The sequence below is a fragment of the Oryzias latipes genome, chromosome 19, assembly GCF_053564925.1.
Source record: "Oryzias latipes strain Hd-rR chromosome 19, Olatipes_Hd-rR_3.1".
NCBI classification, from domain to species: Eukaryota; Metazoa; Chordata; class Actinopteri; order Beloniformes; family Adrianichthyidae; genus Oryzias; species Oryzias latipes.
This window is the reverse complement of record NC_136255.1, coordinates 14,117,899-14,140,788: the sequence shown is the minus strand read 5'-3', so window position 1 is coordinate 14,140,788 and position 22,890 is coordinate 14,117,899. Positions and strand designations below refer to the sequence as shown.

Sequence of the window (22,890 nt, the reverse complement as noted above, 5' to 3'; positions counted from 1 at the left end):
TGTCGCCGAGGAGATGAACTCTCAGTTGGACCGGCCTCTCCAGCTTCCTGAACTGTCTGCTGCCCTTCAGAGCATGAAGGGCCGGAAGGCTCCTGGGATTGATGGCCTCACTGTGGAGTTTTACAAAGCTTTCTGGGACATCCTTGCTCCTGACATCTTGGAGGTTTTCAATGACTGTTTGTTCTCTGGTGCTCTACCGACGTCCTGTCGCAGAGCTGTTGTAGCTCTCCTGCCAAAGAAAGGGAACCTTCAAGAAATTAAGAACTGGCGACCCGTTTCTCTGCTGTGCGTGGACTACAAAATTTTATCCAGGACCTTCTCCAATAGGCTGAGGGATGCTATGGAGCAGATCATCCACCGGGACCAGACCTACTGTGTCCGAGGTAGACTCATGGTCGATAATGTCTTTTTAATTCGAGATGTTTTGGAGGTCTCTGAGCTTTTGGGCATACGAACAGGTCTGATTTCTCTGGACCAGGAAAAGGCTTTTGACCGCGTTGAACAGAGCTTCCTTTGGAAAGTTATGGAGAAGTTTGGATTCTGCGCTGGTTTCATTGCCAAAATCAGAGTATTTTACGCCGAGGCTGAGAGTGTGCTGAAGGTGAACGGCAGTCTGTGTGCTCCTTTTAAGGTGGGTCGGGGCATACGGCAGGGCTGTGCTCTGTCTGGCATGCTCTACGCTCTCTCCCTGGAGCCCCTCCTCCATAAGATCCGTGCAAGTATTGAGGGTTTGTGTTTGCCTGGTTTCCGGAGGAACATTGTTTTATCAGCTTATGCTGATGATGTGATTGTTTTTGTTCAAAATTAGGCAGATGTGGATGTGTTGGTAAATGCAATACATGCTTTTTCTAAGTTGTCATCTGCTAGGGTTAACTGGCATAAGACTGCGGCCCTTGCTGTGGGAAAGTGGCAGGACGCTCTCCCAACTCTCCCATCTAATGTGACATGGAGGAAGGATGGTTTGAAGTACCTGGGGGTTTTTCTTGGTGGTCCTGTCACGGAAAAAAAGAACTGGGAGGATGTTGTCCATAAACTGGAGGGGAAGATGAACAAATGGCGATGGCTGCTTCCCCAGATGTCTTTTAGGGGGAGAGTATTGGTTATTAATAACCTTGTTGCTTCCCTGCTTTGGCACAGGCTGATGTGTTTGGACCCCCCTTCCGGGTTACTGTCTCAAATTCAGTCCAAACTTGTCAATTTCTTCTGGGACAGTCTACACTGGCTGCCACAGGGAGTGTTATTTCTTCCCCGGGAGGAGGGGGGACAGGGCCTAGTACTTGGCTGGGCCGACGGATTTAATGTGGAGGGAGCTGGCTAGCTGCATCTTGAGGCGTGTGAATGGTTTGGGGCTGGATGATGCTCTGTTTTTAATGGACACCAAATTTTTAGATGTACGTGGGGTGCCTCCTTTTTATCAGGGTGTTTTTAAGTCCTGGCATCTTTTTAATGTTGTCAAACGAAAAAACTCTCCCTCTCTTTGTTGGCTATTAAAAGAGCCCTTGATCTTTGGGGCATGGTTGGACATATGCGATGACACCACCCCTGGACTTCAGTTGACCCTTCGAAGGTCTGGAGTTCTGACTCTGGAGCAGCTGGTGACTGCAGCGGGACCTGATCTGTCGGACGTCTCCTCTTTGTGTTCCTCGCTGGGTCTCCGGTCCGCCAGAATGGCACGTCGTCTCCTGGACCGCTGGAGGGACAGGCTGGGTGCTAGGGTGAGGGGACTCCTGGCTGATTACTGCAACGGGACTACTGCTCTCATCCACGATGACCTCTTTCCAGAGGTGTGGCTGAGCCCTGATCTGGGTGGACTTACCGGACAGCTGCTTCGTCCCTGCAATCCCAACAACCTGACTCTTCACTGCGCGGACAGAAGGACATTGTATGTTAACTGTGTGAGGTCTTGAACAAAACTAAGTTGCAGAACCGCCTTCCTAGTGCGTGGACTGGCAAACTGAGTGGAGGTGAGGACGGACCACATTGGAGAGTTCTTTACAAGGCTCCCATACGGAAGAGAACTGGAGACCTCCAATGGAGGATCTTACATGGTGCTATTGCTTCGAACTCTTTTATCTCTGTTCTCAACCCCACTGTTTCTGACTGCTGCCCATTTTGTGGTGTAAGGGAAACCATTTTTCATGTTTTTAGTGAGTGTAAGAGGCTTTCAGGTCTCTTCACTCTTTTAACGTCTGTATTTGCTCTTTTTAATGTGATGTTTTCCGTTCGTTGTTTTGTCTATGGGTCCGGGTACAGGAAAAAAGACAAGGAAAAGTGGCAACTGCTTAATTTTATTGTTGGTGAAGCAAAACTTGCGATTCACGTCAGCAGGAAGCGCAAAATAGCGGGCGAACCTCTGGATGATGCAGTTCGTGTCTGGCGCTGCAATGTCCGTTCCAGGCTAAAATTAGATTTTTCTTTTTTTAGACTGTCGAACCGTTTGTCTTGTTTTAAAAAGATCTGGTGCTTTGACAATGTTCTATGTCGTGTGTCAAATGGTGAAATATGCTTTGCTTCTTTTTTATGTGAGTGATTGGTGTTTTTTCTTGTCTGTGATCCTTGAATAAACTGACGTTTTAAAACTCAAAAAAAAAAAACTCTTCTTCGCTGCTGAAGGTAAGAAAGAGAATGAACAACTGCACACCTGGCCTTAAATAGGACGCTGAGCAGGTGAGTTAATTGACTGAACCGGCCTAGGGGAGTAACTTGTAAACACTGCCGAGTGTGCCTGCCTTAATTGCGAAGGTCGCTTATTCATGTCAAGACAGTTGAACTCTCCACCGGGTTCCTTTTTTAAATTTTATTTCTAAAATGTAAAACTGCTTTCTATCATTTGTTTTTTTTTAAGTACATTTAAAATGTACTTCCCAGACATTGGAATAAAAATTATTTTGTACGCACTTTTTAGGGCTATGGAGAAAGAAAAAAAGGAAATCCTGACTATAATTTCATAATTCTGAATTTAATCGAAAAATTCAGACTTTTTTCAGAATTATGAACCACTGGTGCATGCGACAGGGTTCGGACGATCATGGTCAAAAATTTTAATTTTAATATGTAACAGGCAAATATCACTGAAAAAGTTTAAAATGAAATTTGAATTTAAATCGTGGCACAATTTACGTTGCCATAAAGCAGGTCAAGTTTTCATCAGTTCAGCATGCATGGCACTTTCAACTTGCTATCAGACATGGATTGTAAAATGCAGGAAAATGTACTTTTTTTTTTTTTTTAACTTGTCCTGTCCAACAGCTGGGCAGGCAGATGAGAACTGAGGGCCTCTTGTGTTGGACATATTTTACTTTAACAATAGGGATTATTAATCTTCAGACAAACCAAAGGTATGTCTGAATAAACCCCTTTTGTGATTGAGGCCAAACTTTATTAATTTCAACCATATTTGAAAATCTTTGGTGTTGGACCGGACGGAAAAGGAGAGAAAGGAAGAAAAGAGAAGAATGTAAGAGAGGGGGGGGGGGGGGTAGGAGGGTGATAATAGGAGGGGAGGGGGGATAAGACCATGAAGCAGCATAAAGCAACAAGTTTACTGGTTGTTTATCATTACGGTAAGGTTCAAATGTAGTAAAAAAAAGGGTGGGGCCTGTCCACACACACACTCAAATGTTATCAACACACCTGCTAGCTGCAAAAATGTCCACATGTCAACATGTACACAAAACAGATAGTGTTCACACAAGCATACTTATGCCTTAAAACCAACTAGTGTGAAATATTTCATTCATTAAATCACACAAACTATTAGTGCAAAGGTGAGCTAACACCTGTGCTCAGGTGAGTGTTTAGGTTCTTCTAAAGTGGATGGAGGAATGTGAAAAGAAGGAAGGAGAGTGCCCAGCCATCCCCATACCAAGACCCCCGCCGCAGCAGCAGCGGCAGCCGGATCCCCCCCAACGCCACACAGGAGCAGGCAGGGAACAACCGCCCCCCGTGTGACCAAATCCGCCACCCAGGCCAGGGCCAGCAGGACCGCAGCGAGGCCCCCAGAGCCAGGGAGCAGGGAGGCACAGGGGGAAAGAGAGTGCCGCCCCAGCCCAGCCAGGAAAGCAGCCCCCCGCCAAGCCGGGAGAGCCCAACGCAGGGCCCCACCGGAGAAGGACGCCTACAGCCCCAGACGAGCGCCCCATCACCACCCAGGAGTTCCGGGCATCCCCCCGCCCCAACCCCAGGTATGAGCCAGGACCCCCCAAGGGAGACCCGCTCCGCACTCCAGGCAGCCACCCACCCGGCACACGGTTGGTCCAGGGAGGAGCAAGGCAGGGGCCCGCCGCCCCCGCCCAGGAGGGGGGCACCCTGGGGAAAGAAGGGGGCCCACAAGGGGTGTTATAAACATGGCCCAACCAGGCTCGGCCATAGTTGGAAATTTGGTGGGGCCCAGCGCTCAGGGGCAAGGACCAGAACCCACCCCCCAGGGACACGAACACCCCCGGCTCAGGTGTAATGTGAACCCCCCCGCGTGGAGAGAGCACCGTCGGACCCAGGAAACCGGCACCCAGGGGACAATGCTGCCGTTGCCAAGGGCCCCGTACCCCCCACCAGGGAAGGGGTAGGGGACAGATGGTCCTAGGTCCCACCTTCCTTGCAAAATGAGTGTGTGTATGTGTGTTTGAGAGGGTGTGTGTGTGCATGTGTGTGTGTTTATGTTGAAATGTATATATTGAGGGGGGAGGGGTGTGTGTACTAAGGGGGGTGCAGTTAAAATTGGCGGGTAGGGCACTAAGGGGACATCTCCTGATGATGGGATGTCCCCTCACCCACCAAGGGGCCCTAAATGTCTAAGGTGCGGTTAAAATTGGCGGGTGGGGTGCTAGGAGGACATCTGCTGCTTGCTGGCAGTGATGTCCAAGCACCCCCCCTACCAAGGGCCCTACATGTCTGAGGTGCAAATAAAACCGAAAGAGGGGGGGCCCACTCCATACGGCAACTATGGGAGGTGGGCCACTGCCAAGTAGCTGCCCCCCCCCCAGCATAGGAGCCAGGTCCACCCAGCCCAGGGGCCCCAACCCGGAGGCGCCGACACCCCAGGCCCAGCACCACCCACCCCACACAGAGAGAGAGGAGCCAGAAAGCGTCGCCCCCCCGGAGCAAGTCCAGGCCCCCACCCCAAAACTCTGAAGAATTGAAGAAAAGAAGAACTCTGGTCAGGCCTCGACGGGACCGAGGCAGCCAACCGGCCGGGGCAACCGCCGATTGCCTCAGCGGAGACCCCGACCCGTCAACCACCCATGTCCCGTACCAATAGTGGGCCCCCCTACCCCCCAGAACGCCCCCCCCCACAGGACAGGGCCGACAAGCCCCCCACCCCAGAACCCGCAGCCGAAGCGGATGACACCCAGAGTGACCGGGGGCCCCAAGAGGGTTGTCCCGTCCCAGAGCCAGGGAAGGGCTGATCCCAGCCCCAGGTGTAGATGGGCAGCCCATCCAGCACCGCTGCCCCCCCCCCCCCCCCCCCCGAGCGGGGCCCCCCCGCCAACCCCCCCCAGCACAGGCAAAGGGACCAACCCCCCAAGCCAAGCCAGACCCCCACACCCAAGCCCAGAGGACCACGCAGCGCCCCAGCCCGCCCCACCCAGGCACCGGACCCGACCCCCGACCAACAGAGCCCCCACCACCCCCCGCAAGGCACCGGAGGCCCCGACCCCCACCCCGAACCACGGCAGAAGGGCAAGAAGCAACGACGACCAGGCCCCCCCACCCCCTAAGTCACAGAGTTAGCTATGGGAGACCAGCCCCTGAACTTTGGGCTGACATTTTTTCCAAGCTGATATGATCAAGCAGCAGATTTCTGTGTTGACTTATATTTATATTTTTCTTGATTTTTCAATTTATTAAAATAGTTTTTTTAGCAATGCAAAGAGTTATGAAAATGATAGATACTAATCCTCTTTCTACATCGATGGCACTCATGTCACCAAGCACACAAAGTGACGGTGAAGCCGTGATTGAAACCTTAAGCCAGACTGATAGATCGGCACAAACCTGCTGCCAGAGAGCCTGGACAGGCGTGCAGAACCACAGTGCATGCATGTAACTGTCGGGTAGATTACTGTCACAGTGCTCGCAAATGTCTGAGTTACTGAAACCCATCTTGAACATCCTCTGTCCAGTGTAGTAAATTCTGTGAAGAGTTTTGAAACGGATTAGCTGCAGATTTGGACTTTTTGTCAGTTTTAAGGTGTTTAGACAAAGTTCTGACCAGAAGCTTTCATCTGTGCTGATGCCCAAATCCGCATCCCATTTTGTAAGGGAAATATTATTATCTAAATTACATAAAAGTTTGTATATTTTGGAGAGTTTTATTCATTGAGAAATTAATCAGAGTGGTAACTACATCTGGTAGCTTTAAATCGTTCTCTCTGTATTTAAACTTTTTAGTAATAATTGATTTAAGTTGCTGATATTCCAAGAAGTTATTTATTCCATGTTTGTCTTGAAGTTCCTGGGGAGTTATGAATCTTCTATCAATAATTATGTGCTCTAGTTGTTTTATGCCCCCTGCTTGCCAAGCTGGGAAGTGAATCATGTTTTTGTTTATAAGGATGTCCGGGTTGTTCCAGATGGGTGTCATTTTGCACGGTTGAATTGATGATTTTGATATTTTGAGAAATTCCCACCAGGCTGTTAAAGTGGCATTTATATTAATACTTTTGAAACAATCCTGTTTTTTAACTGTTTGGCTAATAAATGGTAGATCTGACAGGTTGATCTTTCCACATAACGCCTGTTCCAAATCTAACCATTAGTTGGTTTCTGGATTATTTTTTAACCATTTTAAGATGTATTGTAATCTATTTGCAAGAAAGTACTTGTGGAAGTTAGGTAATTCTAATCCTCCAGAGCTTTTTGCAGTTTTTAGACTAATTCTTGCAGGTTTATTGTTCCATAAAAAGCTTGATATGGATGAGTATAATGTTTTGAACCATTTTAGTGGCGGTTGTGTGGGAATTATTGAGAAGAGATAATTAACTTTAGGTAAGATTTTCATTTTAACCGTGGCTACCTTGCCCATAAGGGACAGAGGCAGGTTGGTCCAGCGTGTTAGATCGTCCTGTATGTTTTTCAGTAATAGGGTGTAGTTTAGCTGCACCAGTTCTGATAGTTTGGGGGAAAAATTGATACCTAGATATTTGATATTTCCTGATTTAACTGGTATTGTGAGTCTGTGTTCCGCATTCCTATTGAGTGGTAATAAAACAGACTTATTCCAATTAAGGGAATAGTCTGATATGGAGGAGAATTCATTAATGATTGTTGCTGTTTCATTTACAGAATGTAAATTACTTAAAAATAGTAATATGTCATCTGCAAAGAGACTAATTTTATGATGGCTGTGTTTGGTTTTAATTCCTTTAATCCTCTCATTCTGTCTTACTGCTGAAGCTAGAGGCTCAATAAATATAGCAAAAAGAGAAGGAGAGAGTGGGCAACCCTGTCTGGTTCCTCTTCCAAGAAAAAACCTGTTGGAAGTCTGTTTATTAGTTCTAACTGATGCATTGGGTTTGTGATATGATGTTTTGATCCAATTGATGAATGATTCTCCAAAACCAAACCTATGGAGGGTAGCAACAAGGAACTTCCAGTTTACTCTGTCAAAAGCTTTTTTAGCATCCAGTGATAGTATGGTCATTTCCTGGTTTTTAATGGTGGCAAAGTCTATTATATTAACACGTCTTCAGAGATTGTCATCCGAGTGTCTGCCTTTGATGAATCCAGTTTGGTCGAAGTGAATTGTGTGAGGAGTGATTTTTTCTATTCTCTGTGCTAGTGCTTTGCAGATAATTTTTACATCTGCATTGATTAGAGAAATGGGGCGATACCTTGAAGGACTAGTGGGATCTTTGTCTGGTTTTAGAAGAAGGATTATGTTGGCTGAGTTCATGTTAGATGGTAGTGATTGGCTTTCATTGATAAATGTGACCGTTTTATAAAACGTTGGTGCCAGCTGTTCCCAGAATTCTTTATAAAACTCAGCAGGAAAGCCGTCAGGCCCTGGTGCTTTACCATTAGGCATAAGTAACAGAGCTTCATGAAGTTCAGACAACGAGAGCGGAGAGTCTAAGTTTGTGATTTGATCCTCCTTTAACCTGGGTAGGTTTACATTATTAAGTAATTAGTCAATACTTTGCTCTGACGGATTGATCTATGATGTGTACAAGTTTTTATAAAAGTTTTCAAGTGCTTTATTAATTTTGACCAGGTCGTGAGTGACATTTCCTGTTTGGTCCATAAAGAAGTGATTGCTGATTTTTCTCTATTAATTTTAAGCTGATTAGCCAGAAATTTGCCAGATTTATTAGAGTTTTCAAATCTTTGAAGTCGTAGCCTTTGTATTTGAAATTGTGTTTGTTTATTAATGATGTCATTTAACTGCAGCTTTAAATTTTTCAGATCTCCCAGAATGTGTTCCTGTGCAGAAGCAGCATAAGCAGTCTCCAGTGTTTTGATTTTATTTTCTAGTTCTAATAAATCTGCTTTCTCTTTGCGTTTTTTATGTGTTTAATAAGAAATGATTTTCCCTCTCATCACTGCCTTTGCTGTTTCCCAAAGAAGACATTGTGAAATATCGGGAGTATTGTTGAATTCCTAGAAGGTTGCCCACTCTTTTTTAAAGAATTCAATATATTCCTGGTCTTTTAACAGAGACGTATTAAACCTCCAGGTTGTACCAGAGGGTGTGGATATTTCCCTAGAAATATTTACAGAGACTGGTGCATGATCACTGATAATAATCGGATGAATGTTGGAACTTTTAATTTCTTTTAAAAGAGATTTATTGATTAATAAATAGTCTAAACGGGAGTGTTAATGGTGAACTGGAGAAAAAAAGGTGAACCCTTAAGTGCTTGGATGACATGAGCGCCAAGCGTCGCAGAGACCGAGATCATTCATGTACTGTTTTAGAACACTTGCAGACCGCCATGTACGCTGGTTTGTTGCTGTGCTGAGTCTGTCAAGTCCAGGATCCAGAATCAGATTGACGTCTCCTCCTATAATGATTGTGGAGTCAGAGTGAACCGAGAGTGAGGTGAAGAATCTGTGAAAGAAGGAAGAGTCGTCAACATTCGGGCCATAGATACTGGCTATGTATTGCTTGTATGCGCGCGCGTGCCCGTTCCGTGCATAAATAAAAACCTACTTACCGGGGGACGTGTTGCCTTTGGATGATTTACATATGAGGAGGGGGGGGGAGAGAGGGGGAAACTAAAAAGAAGAAAGAGGTAAAGAAAAACAGAAAGAAACAAACATAACAAGAAAAACAACAGAAACATGAGAGGGGAGAGAAATTAAGCTGCTTCAACGAGATGGAGGTGGGATGATTGATGAGCCGGTTTCATTCATTCAACAGATTTAGCCGCTGTTTTCAGCGCAGCATGGATGTCAGATCTTCAGCAAAGCCAGGGGGTGATCTCCGGGTTTCGGAAGAGCCTTCCATGTACAAAGAGATAATCCACAGAAACCACAGCTCTGGACCCGTTGGCAATGTGTTTTTTCCTCAGAGGAAAAAGGATCTTTCGGCGCCGCAGAATCTCAACCGGAAACTGGTCATTTACGCTGAAGTGTGTTCCTTTCAGCTCCCGGCCGCGGCTCTTCACCAGCTCCTTCTGCTTATATTGGTCAAATTTGGCTATAATCAGTCTCGGACGCTGGTTGTCAGACCTTCTTCCTCCGAGCCGGTGCACCCTCTGGAACGCGATCTTCTGCACCTCCTCCTTGGGGAGCTTCAGGTGGGCCTCCATGAAGGACTTCACCGTGGCCTCCGGGTCTTCTCCTGCCTCTTCTGGAATCCCTGAGATCACCAGGTTGTCCCTCATGCTCCTCGAAAGAAGATCCAGGAGGGTTTCTTTGAATGAACGGTTTTCCTCAGAGAGTCGAGCGGTGTCACTGCTCAAGGTCTTGACAGTTTCTCTGAGGGCCTGATTCTCCGCTGCGAGCTCCCGCACCTGCTGCTGGCTGAACTCCAGAGACTCTTGCAGGCCTTGGAACTCTCTATGGAGGATCTCCAGATTCAAGCGGCAATCAAGGCTGGAGAGCTTTTTATATGGAATCTAAAGTGTCACTGATTCCGCTGCCTGGAGAGGAGGAAGCTCCGGGAGAATTTTCTGGACGGACGCGTTTGGAGGAAGGAGTGGTGGTGTTGGTCTTCCCCATAACGAAGGTATTGTAGCAGCCGTCTATATAAGTCTCCAGGTCCTCCAGGCTGTCAAAAGGCTTATTAAACTTTTACAGATGTTAGTTTTACAGCTAATTTGATATGGCGATAAAATGATATAATACAGAAATGTTTGTTCAGCTACTTACGCACCGCCAAGCTGAGTTGCCACACCGGTCTCGTCGAGTCTCGCGATACTACAGCATCAGCCGGTTTTGCTACTCTCCTCTGCTTGCTTGGAAGGAAAATGTACTTTTAACAACAAGTGGCTTTTCAAGAAGTATCAACTGTGGCTAATAAAAGACTCTGACCAGAAATGTGAGTTCATATTTGACTAAAAGATCTGACAGATAAGAAGGCGGAAGATCGTAAAGACATTCAAAAACTATTAAAAAAATATCTTAAAATCAATCCTGAAGCATATGGGGAGTCAGTGCAGGGATGTGAGGCCGTCTTCTGGGGGGTATTCCAGAAAGCATGTTTAAACTAGCCTGACTTTAAGCCTGAACTCTGGCTGAAATCCGCCTGAACTTGCTTACTCTGGGTATGTCGGTTCCACAGACCGGATATGAGTTGGCGTATTTACGCTCGACTTGGTAACCCTGGGTTAAATCACGTGCATGTCAAGTACATAAAGACATTCTCAATAGATCGCAGATTTCCGGAGTCACCATGGAAACGCGTGGAGAAAAAAAATGAATTTGAGGAATTCCAGGCTTTAAAGCAACAAACTGAAGAACTGAGGCAAAACCTTCAGGAGTTGCAACAAAAAAAGGAGGAACAAAAGACGATGGCAGACAACTATCCTAGCATGATAGAAGATAGGCAACGTCTCACAGATCTGAGGGCTCAACTGGAAAGAGAGATTTCTGATCAGAGACAGCAGAAGGAGGAAACACGTCAGCTGATTGCTCGACGTGAGGAGGAAAAGAGAAAACTGGAATTGCTCAGAGAACAAACAAACGCCTTCACAGCAAACAAAAATGCTCTGGCAGATGAACTGCAACACCGTGAAGCATTGGAGTCTGAATATAAGGAAATGCAAGCACAGACTAACGACTTGGTGACAACATTCCTCACCCTTAACATAGAAGTTGCAGAGCTGCAACACCAGATTTCAAACATGGATGAGGTGCAGGAAAAACTGATTGTTGAAAAGGAGGAAAATTTAAAAGCAAAGAACAAGGTCTCAGAACTTAAACAGCAGCAAAAGGAACTTTGTGAAGTGGCTGTGCAATACAATATTGCACTGAGCAAACTGGGACCTCTTCGAGATGAAACAAAGAACCTCAAAGATGAAAAATCCATGCTGACCGACCTTCCTAGACACCGTCAAACATTGGAGACTGAATACAATGAAATAAAAGCAGAAATTCACGAGGCGGAAGCTTACAACTGTCAAGCTCTCAAGGAGGTTGATTTTCTGAAGGGGAAGCTTTCAGAGCTCAAATATGTGGAGAAAAGAATTTTAAAAGTAAAGGAGGACAAATTGAAGGCAGAAGAAACATATGACGGTCTCTATAAGGAGCTTCAAGACGTTCAAGTTCAGATCATGGCTAATAAAGACAGCACTGCTGCTCTAGAGAAAGAAATCCAAGATCTCCAGAGGAAGGACCAGGAACTAAAAGAGCTCAGAGCTGAATTTAACAGAATCTCTGAAGAAAAGTCCCAACTTGAAGACAAAAAGAAGCAGCTGTAGGATGAAGTTTCAGAACTAAAACAGCAGCAAAAGGAACTTTGTGAAGTGGCTGTGCAATACAACCAGGTACTCAGCAAACTGGGACCTCTTCGAGAGAAAACAAAGAACCTCAGAGATGAAAAAATCATGCTGACTGACCTTCTGAAACACCGTCAATTATTGGAGACTGAATACCATGAGATAAAAGCAGCAACAGACGTTGTGGAGGATGAAATCTTTGACCTTCAAACTGAGGTTTCTGATCTGCAGAACAAGGTTGATCATTTGGATGATGTGGAGGAAAATGTTTCAAAAGCAAAGGAGGAACACTTGCAGGCAAAGGAGAAACACGACCTTCTCAAGAAGGAACTCCAAGACCTGCAGGTCCAGGAAGAGAAGGACTTAGAACTCGAAATGAAAACAGCACCAAAACAAAGCTGTGAAGGAGGAAGATCTGACCAGGAAAAGAAAAATCTAGAATTAGAATAGGGACATAGGGTAAAAAACAGAAATGGGGTCAAAATGGGGAAAAGCCTTTATTTTTGGTACATTTTAGGACACAAAAAGGCAGAAACTAATATTTAGATAGGGACATAGGGTAAAAAACAGAAATTGGGTGAAAATGAGGGAAAGTCTTTATTTTTAGTGCATTTTATGACAAAAAGGCATAAACTAATGTTTAGAATAGGGTCAAAGGGAAAATAAACACAGAAATGGGGTCAAAATGGGGGAAAGCCTTTATTTTTAGTACATAGCAGGACACAAAAAGGAAGAAACTAATGTTTAGAATAGGGATAGGGGAAATAAAAACAGAAATGGTGTAAAAATTTGGGAAAAGCCTTTTTTAGTACATAGTAGGACACAAAAGGGTAGAAATATAAAAATAAAAACAAGCAATGTCACTTGTGAGGGGGGGACTTGAGGGGGGGACACATTTTTAAAATGCCTGCCTCCCCCCTACTGGACAAATACAAACACAACATACACCATGTCCCGGCCTGAAAAAAGGGTTAATTAAATTGTCAAAATCCATTCCGGCGTTTGTAAAATAAACGCCGGAATGGACACACTAATAAGTGTGTTTGTGTGGGTTTTCTCTGAGTGCTTCAGTTCCCCCCACCCAACCAGAATGTAGTGTCTTTAGGAATTTTATTAGTTAAAATTTGTGAATTGAAGAAAAAAAAAAGTTGCAATTCTTTCTGCTTGTTAAAACCAAATAACACAGACAATAAAAAAATTAGAATTGATTTATTAATTATTTAAAATCTGGCCAGACTTAAAATGAAAAAAAAAAGGGCGAAGCACTAATAAGTGTGTTTGTGGGGTTTTCTCTGAGTACTTCAGCTTCCCCCACTCTACCAAAATACAGTTACTGTAACATTTTTAATAAGTTGATAATTTATTTTTTATTACAATTAATTTCATTCATAAAAAAAGAAAACATTAAAAAAGTTGATAAAGGAAGAATTGCAACACACTAAATTTATCCCCTCCATGAACCGCCACCTTAACGTGGTGGAGGGGTTTGCGCACTCGAGTGATCTTAGAAGCTAATCTGTCGGGCTAATGCCAATGGCACGGTGTCTCAGGACAGACTTTAGGTCAGTGTTTTTCAACCTTTTCGGAGCCACGGCACACTTTAACCATAAAAAAAATCCCGCGGCACACCAGCATCCAAAAATTAAAAAAAAAGGAGAAACTCATACTCTGTATTGATCTACAGCCCCTCCACAAACTCACGTGCATTTTTGAGATAATTGTTGCAGAAAAAGCTGGAAACTGCAGCTGTTTTTTTTCTAAAAGATGCAATAAAAGATAAGTTAGAAGATTTAAAAACAGTTTGATGTGTGTTCGTTGGTTTCAAGACGTTTAACAACAGATCTCCGTATGCGCTGTCACTCTCACAACCCAATGCATCATGGGAGATGTAGTGCATAAAACGGCCGGAGATCGGTTTTCGGAGCTTCATTGTTTTGTTCACTTGTTCCACGGCCTGATACCGGATTCTGTGGGAAGCTACACCGCTAAAGACGAGCTTTAGCTGCTATTTTTTTTAGAACTAAGCGACTTTACGAACTAAATCGGGACAAGGAAGTGAAGACTTTAACCACTTCTGATTGGTCAGACTGATGACATGTGATTAAGCCTTCAAGAATGATTGGTGGAGACAGTTAAAGGGCCGAGACGTTTCCAAAATACAGCCGAAGGTGCAGCTGAATCGCGGTACCTTATCAAAATGTCTTTAATAAAATAAAATAAACACAAAGAAAAAGTATTTTATGATCTTTTATATTCCTAACTCCTCAGTGTTTTATCAGGGCCTGTTTGGATGAACAGAGAGCTGAAATCATGGAGATGGTAATTGCTTTTAGATCAGTTAATGAGGGCAATTTCCAACGGCACACTTGACCATCTCTCACGGCACACTAGTGTGCCGCGGCACACTGGTTGAAAAACACTGCTCTAGGTGACGAGTCAGACTAAGAGCGGTTCAGAAACTAACCTAAACTAAGTCAGAAAGAACAAGGTCCAGTTGCAACACACAGGTTGCACACAGGGTCTGGTGGCCGGGGCGATTCCCATGAACCATGGTCGAGTCCAACCAGGCAAAAAGACACAAAATCGCTCCTCCCTGGACCAGGAGCGTTATAAACATGGTTTACTACGGGGGCAGAGATGTGTAAGACACGCTTACATTTAAGATACAACAACAACAAATCCCAGTGCAAATGAACAATTACTGAAACACAACAGCAAATCATGAAACACAACAGCAAATAAAGAAACACAACAGTAAATCATGAAACACAACAGCAAATCATGAAACACAACAATAAATCATGAAATACAACAGAAAATCATGAAACACAACAGCAAATCATGAAACACAACAGCAAATCATGAAACACAACAGCAAATCATGACACACAATAGTAAATCATGAAACACAACAGCAAATCATGAAACACAACAGCAAATCATGAAACACAACAGCAAATCATGAAACACAACAGCAAATCATGACACACAAAAGCATATCCAGGTGCAAATCACCAAAAAACAACCCCATTACAAATGACCAAAACCAGAAACACAACAATGAAAGCAGAGACACGGCTTCTAACAGAATATAATACCAATCGTGTATGATTTTTTAAAGTTATTTATTATTGTTTTCTTTATGTGGACATTTCAAATACATGAGACAGTCCAAAAGCATCTTTTTATTGCATTACTAAATTAAAATTACAACAGTGTTTAGCAAGGTAATGTTTTTGCATCACTTCCGGTATTAAGGGTATTCCCTTTCCGTTACCAGCTGCTCGCTTTCCTTAATTTTTTCTCCATCTTCTGTTGTGCTTTGCTTAACGGAAATGGAATACCCTTCATTACAGAAGTGACGCAAAACTTTACCTTTCTAAACATTGTTGTAATTTTTATTGTAGTACTACAGTTTAAAAACTGCTTTTGGACTGTCTCATGTATTTAAAATGTCCACATAAAAAAAAACTGTAATAAATTAATGTAAAAATTCTTACACGATTAATTTTATTTTATGTCACTTCCGGGACTCAGGAAGTTCCTTTTCTGTTAGAAATCGTTTCTCCGCTTTTGTTGTTGTGTTTTTGGATTTGTTAATTTGTACCGAGGTTGTTTTTGTGATTCGGTATTTGGTAATTTGCACCCGGATTTGCTTTTGTGTTTTAGGACTTTGTAGTTTGTTCCGTGATTTGTTGTTGTGTTTCAGTATTTGTTAATTTGTTCCGAGATTGTTTTTAGTGCTTCATGATTAGTTCGTTTGTACCAGGATTTTTTGTTGGTTGTATCTTAAATGTAAATCTGTCTTGCACCTCTCTGCCACCTTAATAATCTATTAAAAATGAATAAATTTCGACATTTATACGAGCTGGCAATGAAGATTTGTCAGCATATTCATGCTACAATAAATATTTTGTGAGAAAGTCCATCTTTGTTTTATTTTACTGTATATATTTTTTCAGATTTTAATAGAGATATCAATTATAATAAAGGTGCTTTATAACTCTGAAGATATTGAAGCTATTATCACCAAATCATGACCAATTATCCTGTTGTAAGAAAGATTATGTCATAAATTCACTTTCTATATTTTTAAGAATTTTTTAACATTTAAATTTCGGATCATATTTGGTCAAAAATAATAAATAAAGATACTGAAGCTAACAACAATATAATATGATATATATGAGGTTCCATTTGTGCCAAAAATATCAAAATGTGTTTTTGCGTCCACTGCTATGTCTTTGGTCCATTGTCTATGTCTACTGATCGTGTTTTTGCGTCCACTGTCTATGCTTTGTGCTCATTGTCTATGTCTACTGATCGTGTTTTTGCGTCCACTGTCTATGCTTTGGGCTCATTGTCTATGTCTATTGAACGAGTTCATTTTACATCGGTTCATGTCTATGTACTACTAAGCAATATCTTCTGCATGCCCATGATTCTTTGATTATTACTTTGTATTAACTTTGTGATGTATATGCTTGCTTTATCCTTAAACTTTATCTTTGTCATTGTCCTTATCCCATGTCGTTTCACATGTCGTCAGGAAGATCCTTAGCAACCGTTGCTAGTGTCGTTTGCTATGTCGTTTCACGTGTCGTCAGGAAGATCCTTAGCAACCGTTGCTTGTGTCGTTTGCTACGTCGTCTCACCATGTCGTCAGGAAGATCATTAGCAACCGTTGCTAGTGTCGTTTGCTACGTTCTCTCTCCATGTCGTGTCCTTAGATCTTGTTGTATTTCAAATTTTGCAAAGGTCGTCAGAGAAGTCTTTTGTACGGTCGATAAATTGTTTCCCGTATTATCACGGAACAAAACACTTAAAAAAAAAAAAACTTTATTGACAATCCTGCAAACGCGCACTGCCAGAAAGGGGGGGGGGGGGTGCATGCGTACAACGGTTTCACGTAGTATGGCTTTAATTTAATCTTGTGATGAAACTATTATTTCAAATTATTTTGAAAAATGACTGATCTTTATAAAATATGTTGTTACATATCTGATGGATAAACGAGGATCAGACGGGCTAATAAGAGCCTTATACTGGTCCCGAGTGCGCCATTTCATGGTCACATAGATTAAAAAGAAAAGCTCAAAAACCAGTCAGTTTTCGACTGTTATATTCATAATTAGTGACTCGACCCACTAAAATTTGAGAAGGTAACTCATCGAAGATATTTTAAAGGCTTTGAACACTAAAAAGGAATAGATAAATGCAATTGTATTCATTAAACAACACTTTCATTAACAGCATACTCCTAAACCTGTATGACACACAAAAAAGCTCTCCTGGATCTTCATGGCACGAATTGCCATTTATTCTTCAAATGGAATTGAAGAATCTCTGTGGGCACAGATGGACCAAAAAATGATTGTTTCAGTTTCAGTTTATTTTTTTCAAACACAAATGAAAAAGTCAACACAGTTGTTTGAAAAAGACACATAACAATACAGTGTGCTTTAAAAGGAGTGGGTTAAAGAGAAAATTTAATGATGAAGTGTTGCAACATTCCAGGAAAGTATGATCCTGGCTGGAGTCATTCACACCTTAAAAATGTTTATATGTTAAACTCGATATAATTTAAAATCCCCTCCCATCTTTAACTGGATGTATCAAAATGTTCTCTGACAATTTGTAAAGTCTGAAGAAGAATGTCTACTCCAAAGCAAGTGCTGTCGCCTAGTGGAACAATTCTCCCTTGGAGGAACTGCAGAACAATGTCTTTTAAAAGCAGTGGTGCCTCTGGAACATTAACAGTCCCATCGGTGTCTGTAGGTGTTGGTCCTTCCCAGTCAACTCCATAATCTTCTATTGTTGCCTGTATAAGAGTAGCATGTGTTAATTAATAAAAACTTGTAAATAAAAAATCCAAGTATTGATTATCAAACTCAAGTGAAATAATGTGCAATAACAGCAACTGACTTAGTTACAGGTTACCAGTTACTTACAGGTTCAGAGATTGTAGTACTGTTTCGCAACTGGCCTTCAATCCACAGTTGTTGAGGTGATCTGCCTTGTTCAGTGGAAAGGGAGTGGCGATCCCAAGCTTGTTTAAAAAGCATCAAATGTCTGTTGATGCGTGGAAGCATCACATAATGCAGGCAGATCATGTCGAGCTCATTGTCGGGGTTTAAGGCATTCGTATGAACCAAGTGTTGGAGAGCATGATAGTAATTGACAGTAACAGCCCGCCAAACATCTCTCCATAACCTCTCAATCCGCTGATTGTGGACACTTCGGCCTGTAATGAAACGTCTTCTCTCTGTGTAAAAAAAATACAAATTTCAGTCCAAAAATACAACAATTTTATGTCTAGGGAATTTCGCCTGGCTGTTTTTATAAATCAAAATGAGGGAAAAAGATTTTTTTCTTAAAGTCTATAGGTAAGTTTCTGTTATTTGCAAAGCTCTGTTCAGGGTGGGTTGCTATAAATGTTGAAATTATAGTTTTGTAAAATAAAGTCGGAACAGAAATCAATTTTTGGATTCCTTAAATGTCACTTTACATGTTCAACATCAGTGCTTCTCAATTATTTTTTGCCAGGCCCCCCCTAGGAAAAAGAAAATGTTTCGCGAGCCCCCCTGACCCCCCCCCCCCCCCATCAACCCCACCCCCCCACTCGCACAGTGACAATATATTAGGTTAGTATCTATCAATCTAGTTACTTTTGAAAAACTGAAAAAAGAATTTTTTTTACTAAATCTGCATGTATACTGAATATCAAATGCATGCATCCATAAAAGTCTTATCAGTCACATCTGGGATCTTTGTGCAAGAAACAATTTTAACAAAAAATTAATAAAATACCTGGTCCACGTAGCGGATGCTCGAGCATAAAGCGAGCCACCTCAACATTTTCACCCCCTTTATCACTGCGGACACGTGTTGGAACTCCAAACTGCTGAATGGCCTCAAGAAAGGCTGAAAAAACAGTGGATGCTCTATTGTTGTCAGCAGCCTGGAGGTACATAATTTTTCTGCTGTAACCATCGATTCCCCCATGAATGACGATCCTCCATCTGCACAGCAAAAGTAGAAAATTACCGGTACTATTAAAGTACTGTTCCAAAATTGGACAAAAAAAAAATACGCAAAGAATGTGTACCGTATCAATTTATGATTCCCATCAATGTGCCAGAGAGCCATGGGTGCTGGTACTGAGTAGACTCTTCTTGGAATAATATTGATGCTTAGACCGCGAAAAAAGGTTCCAACTGGATCCACAAGTCTTAGTGTTTCCATTATCCGAGATCTCTGGATTCTAAAAGGTCAAAAAACACAGAATCAATATCATTACTTGTACAGTTGGCATTTCAAATTCATAATTATTAATATTTTTGGTTACACATACCGTAATCCAATGCTGTTGAGATATCCAGAGACAGTTTTAATCCCAGAATTGGGAAATTGGCCAATGAAATGGCTGATTATTTCTCTAAGATCCGGATCTGGTAGGTCACTGTAAGACATCCTTACAGATAAACCATATTCAGACATTCTTCGGCGTATGGTCCTGTAACTGACACCAAAAAGCCGCGCAATTTCCCTCACTGTAAAATGAAAGTCAAGAAGGTACTGCAATTGTTCACTGGAAATTTCCCAAGAGGGGCGTCCTCTGTTTCCAGTCATCAGCAAAGAAGGCCTGAATCCCAAAGAAGGTTCATAATGAGCGTTTAGTAATTGCAGCACTTTTTGTAAATTTTCTATGATGTTGTCCACATCTTGTAAAAGTCCCCTGTCTGCACATATTAGAAGTATTCGATGGAATTCTTCATAGCGAGAATAAAGGAAATCCAAATCCATTACAGAGCCTTGGGATTCCAGTTGGTCACAAAGCTGCTGGGACTCTCTAAAGATGAATTCCAGTAGCTCACGGCAGAGTGGTTCTTCATCAAAACTGCATTGAAAAGACATAAAAGTTGTCATATTATTATATTATTTCATCGTCCCATTGTTTACAGTCTCTCCAACTAGCTTTCAGACACTCACAACCGCAACCTATCATTACCAGTGCAATATGAATCTCAAGGACCTGGCTACAGACAACAACATGGCGCCTTAGGATGGATTAAACACTGGAGCTAAAGCTTCAGTGTAACAGATTTACAAATCTGTACATTTTAGTCTATGTTAGGGTTGGGCGACATGTGGCCATAAAATAAAAAGACACCGATTTTGTTTTTATTAATTCGAGTTCCGACCCCCCCCCCCCCCCCCCACACCCTACTTAAGGAAAGCACTAAGTACAAACGGCAGACAAGTTAAAGCAAATGTTGCTTTCATTTAATCAAACCCACGACAAATGTAACACCCATTTCTGGTATGAAAAAATAAATGAACACGCTCTAGGAATCAAAGTTAAGTAGTTAAGACTTTTCTTCTTCCTCCCTTTTTTGACTTGTGTCTAAATAATTTTTTCTTGTTTTTGTCTAATTTCGTTATTCTACACTTGTTTTCACTTGTCCAAAATAAAAAGGTTACTTCTTTACTTAAAGTCCTAGCTGTGTTTTAAGTCACACTTTGTAGTCTAGACTAAAGGAGACAAACATTCACCTTGACAGTAGCATCATTTTCTAAAGGATTAACAATACAGCTCATATCTGGGCTCTAAGGTTTTAAATTAATTAAGAAACCCCGTCTTCTCAGGCGTTGTAGAATGAGTGAGTGTGTGTCTGTGTGTGAGAGGACTGAGCGCGTGCCACGCGAGTGCGCGTGAGAGCCTTTAACTCTGATGGGCTTGCAAAATGGATGAGCAGACAGCCCTACTGAAAATGTTTGATGAAAGAATTTGATGCCAACTCCGAAGCTATAAAAGGAATAAGAAGTTAGGCCTGGGCGATAAATCGATTAAATTCGAATTTTTTGTTACGGGTGATTTCAAAAATAACTAAATGGGCTCTTCCGGCGCGGCGGGGGGCTGCTTTCCTGGCTGGGCTGGGGCGGCGCTCTCTTTCCCTCTGCGCCTCCCTGCTCTCGCCGCGAGGCTCTGGGGGCCTCGCGGCGGTCCTGCTGGCCCTGGCCTGGGTGGCGGTCTTGGTCGCCCGGGGGACGGTTGTTCCCTGCCTGTTCCCGTGTGGCGTTGGGGGAATTCCGGCTGCCGCTGCTGCTGTGGCGGGGGTATGGGTGTGGGGGTGGCTGGGCGCTCCTCCTCCTTCTTTTCACATTCCACCATCCATTTTAGAAGAACATAAACACTCACCTGAGCACAGGTGTTAGCTCACCTTTGCACTAATAGTTTGCATGATTGAATGAATGAAAGATTTCACACTAGTTGGTTTAAAGGCATAGGTATGCGTTCGTGAACACTATCTGTTTTGTGTGCATGTTGACATGTGGACATTTTTGCGGCTAGCAGGTGTGTTGATAATATTTGAGTGTGTGTGAACAGGCCCCGCCCTTTTTGTACTACATTTGAACCGTACCGTAACGATAAACAACCAGTAAGCCTGTCTGCTCTATGCTGCTTCATGGTCTTACCCCCTTTCCCCTCCGATTATCACCCTCCTACCCCCCCTCTCTCTAACGTCCCTCTCTCTTCTTCCCCTCTTTCCTTTTCCGTCCGGTCCAACACCAAAGATTTTCAAACATGACTGAAATTAATAAAGTTTGGCCTCAATTACAAAAGGGGTTTATTCAGACATACCTTTGGTTTGTCTGAAGATGAATAACCCCTCTTGTTAAAATAAAATATGTCCAACACAAGAGGCCCTCAGCTCTCATCTGTTTGCCTAGCTGTTGGACAGGACAAGTTATTAAAAAAAAAAAAAAAAAAAACTAAATGAAGTTTTTGTGTAATGGCGTATTTTTGGCTCCCCAGAGCTTCCGTAGCATTACTTTCACGCGGCGGCACGCGACAATCGAAACACGAAGCAGCTAGCGACAGCATGGCTACCGGTGACTGTGCGAAGTTTGTTCCCTAAAAAAGGAATAAATTCATCTGTTGTTTGGAACTGGTCTGGGTTTACTGCCACAGACGTGGGGGAATAGACCCCCCCCCCCCCAGCACGCTGCCTAGTCGTTTGCATGTCGATTTTCTCCGTCAGGGCGGTCACGGCTTCCATAATTCTTTCAAACATACTTTCATCCTGCAAGTTCTGCCCGCTCCCTTTCTATTGCTTTTTAGGATGAGGCGCTTTGACTGGAGTGTGTGCAAGGTTCACTAACTTTTCTTTGGAACTTTCTCCATCCCCTGTAGTGACTTCAACAGCTTCCTCACTCATGATCTCGTGAATATTGGACTGTGAATAGTCGTGCTCGGCCATTTGCATTCGGTTACTTAGCTGACTTTAGATTTTCAAAAAGGAAGAAAAAATAAGTCTACGGTAGTCCGCTATTCCTATCACAAACTTTAAATAAAAAATGAAAAAGCTTGCAGTGTTCTTGGTTATAGAATGCATAAAAACACACAAACAAGGACAGAAAAAAACTATTACACCAGGCAGGGCCCGCAAAGTACGTTCGTTCATTCCGCCATCTTGCCTCCCTCTCCGATACTCACTTCTAGTGCTACTGGTACTGCTAGTCACTCGTAAAATTTGTGGGGAAATTCCATCAGAGCTTGAAGTTGAACAAGACAAACAAAGACTGATATAGAAAATGAGACTTACCGGTCCATGAAGAAGAATATTTTTCACAAAACGCTGGCGTCTTTTTTTTAGAATATTTTCTCGGGTTAGGTGCAACCTAAGCAAGCTGTGAAGCAACGAAAGTTGCGGGAAGTAAAACAGACGAGTCTGAAGCCCTTAGTTTTCAGCGTTTGTTACCCACTTATCGCCCCCTGGTGTTTGGGTGTAATATTGTTGTCTCAGGAAATAAGTCGTTCCATTATCACATCATATCTATAGCCTCAGTTCTTCATAACATACCTGTTAGGACTGTTGTGAAATATCTTGGTGGTCATATCACCAAAGACAGTAAAACAATGGAGGAAATGAACTTATTGAAAACTTTAGAATAATGTAAAGTCAATTTAAACATGTGGTCACAGCGAGACATTTCTATTCTG

General features: G+C 42.8%; 1 protein-coding gene across 1 annotated transcript; it reads right to left on the bottom strand.

The window, feature by feature from the left end:
• Positions 1-18,651: 18,651 nt before the first annotated feature.
• LOC111946433 (uncharacterized) lies at positions 18,652-22,551 on the bottom strand. The gene is made up of 4 exons (XM_023949662.2): positions 22,493-22,551; positions 19,237-19,782; positions 18,991-19,146; positions 18,652-18,904 (listed from the first exon to the last, which is right to left on the bottom strand). Exons 1-4 carry the CDS (start codon positions 22,498-22,500, stop codon positions 18,670-18,672), a joined length of 945 nt encoding a protein of 314 aa, XP_023805430.2. The 5' UTR covers positions 22,501-22,551; the 3' UTR covers positions 18,652-18,669.
• Between the last annotated feature and the right edge of the window lie 339 nt (positions 22,552-22,890).

Coding starts and splice junctions, on each gene's coding strand:
- LOC111946433 (XM_023949662.2), bottom strand. Junction 19,147..19,236: donor CTCAACAGCATTGGATTACG/GTATGTGTAACC, acceptor TTGACCTTTTAG/AATCCAGAGATCTCGGATAA. Junction 18,905..18,990: donor GGGAATCATAAATTGATACG/GTACACATTCTT, acceptor TTTGCTGTGCAG/ATGGAGGATCGTCATTCATG.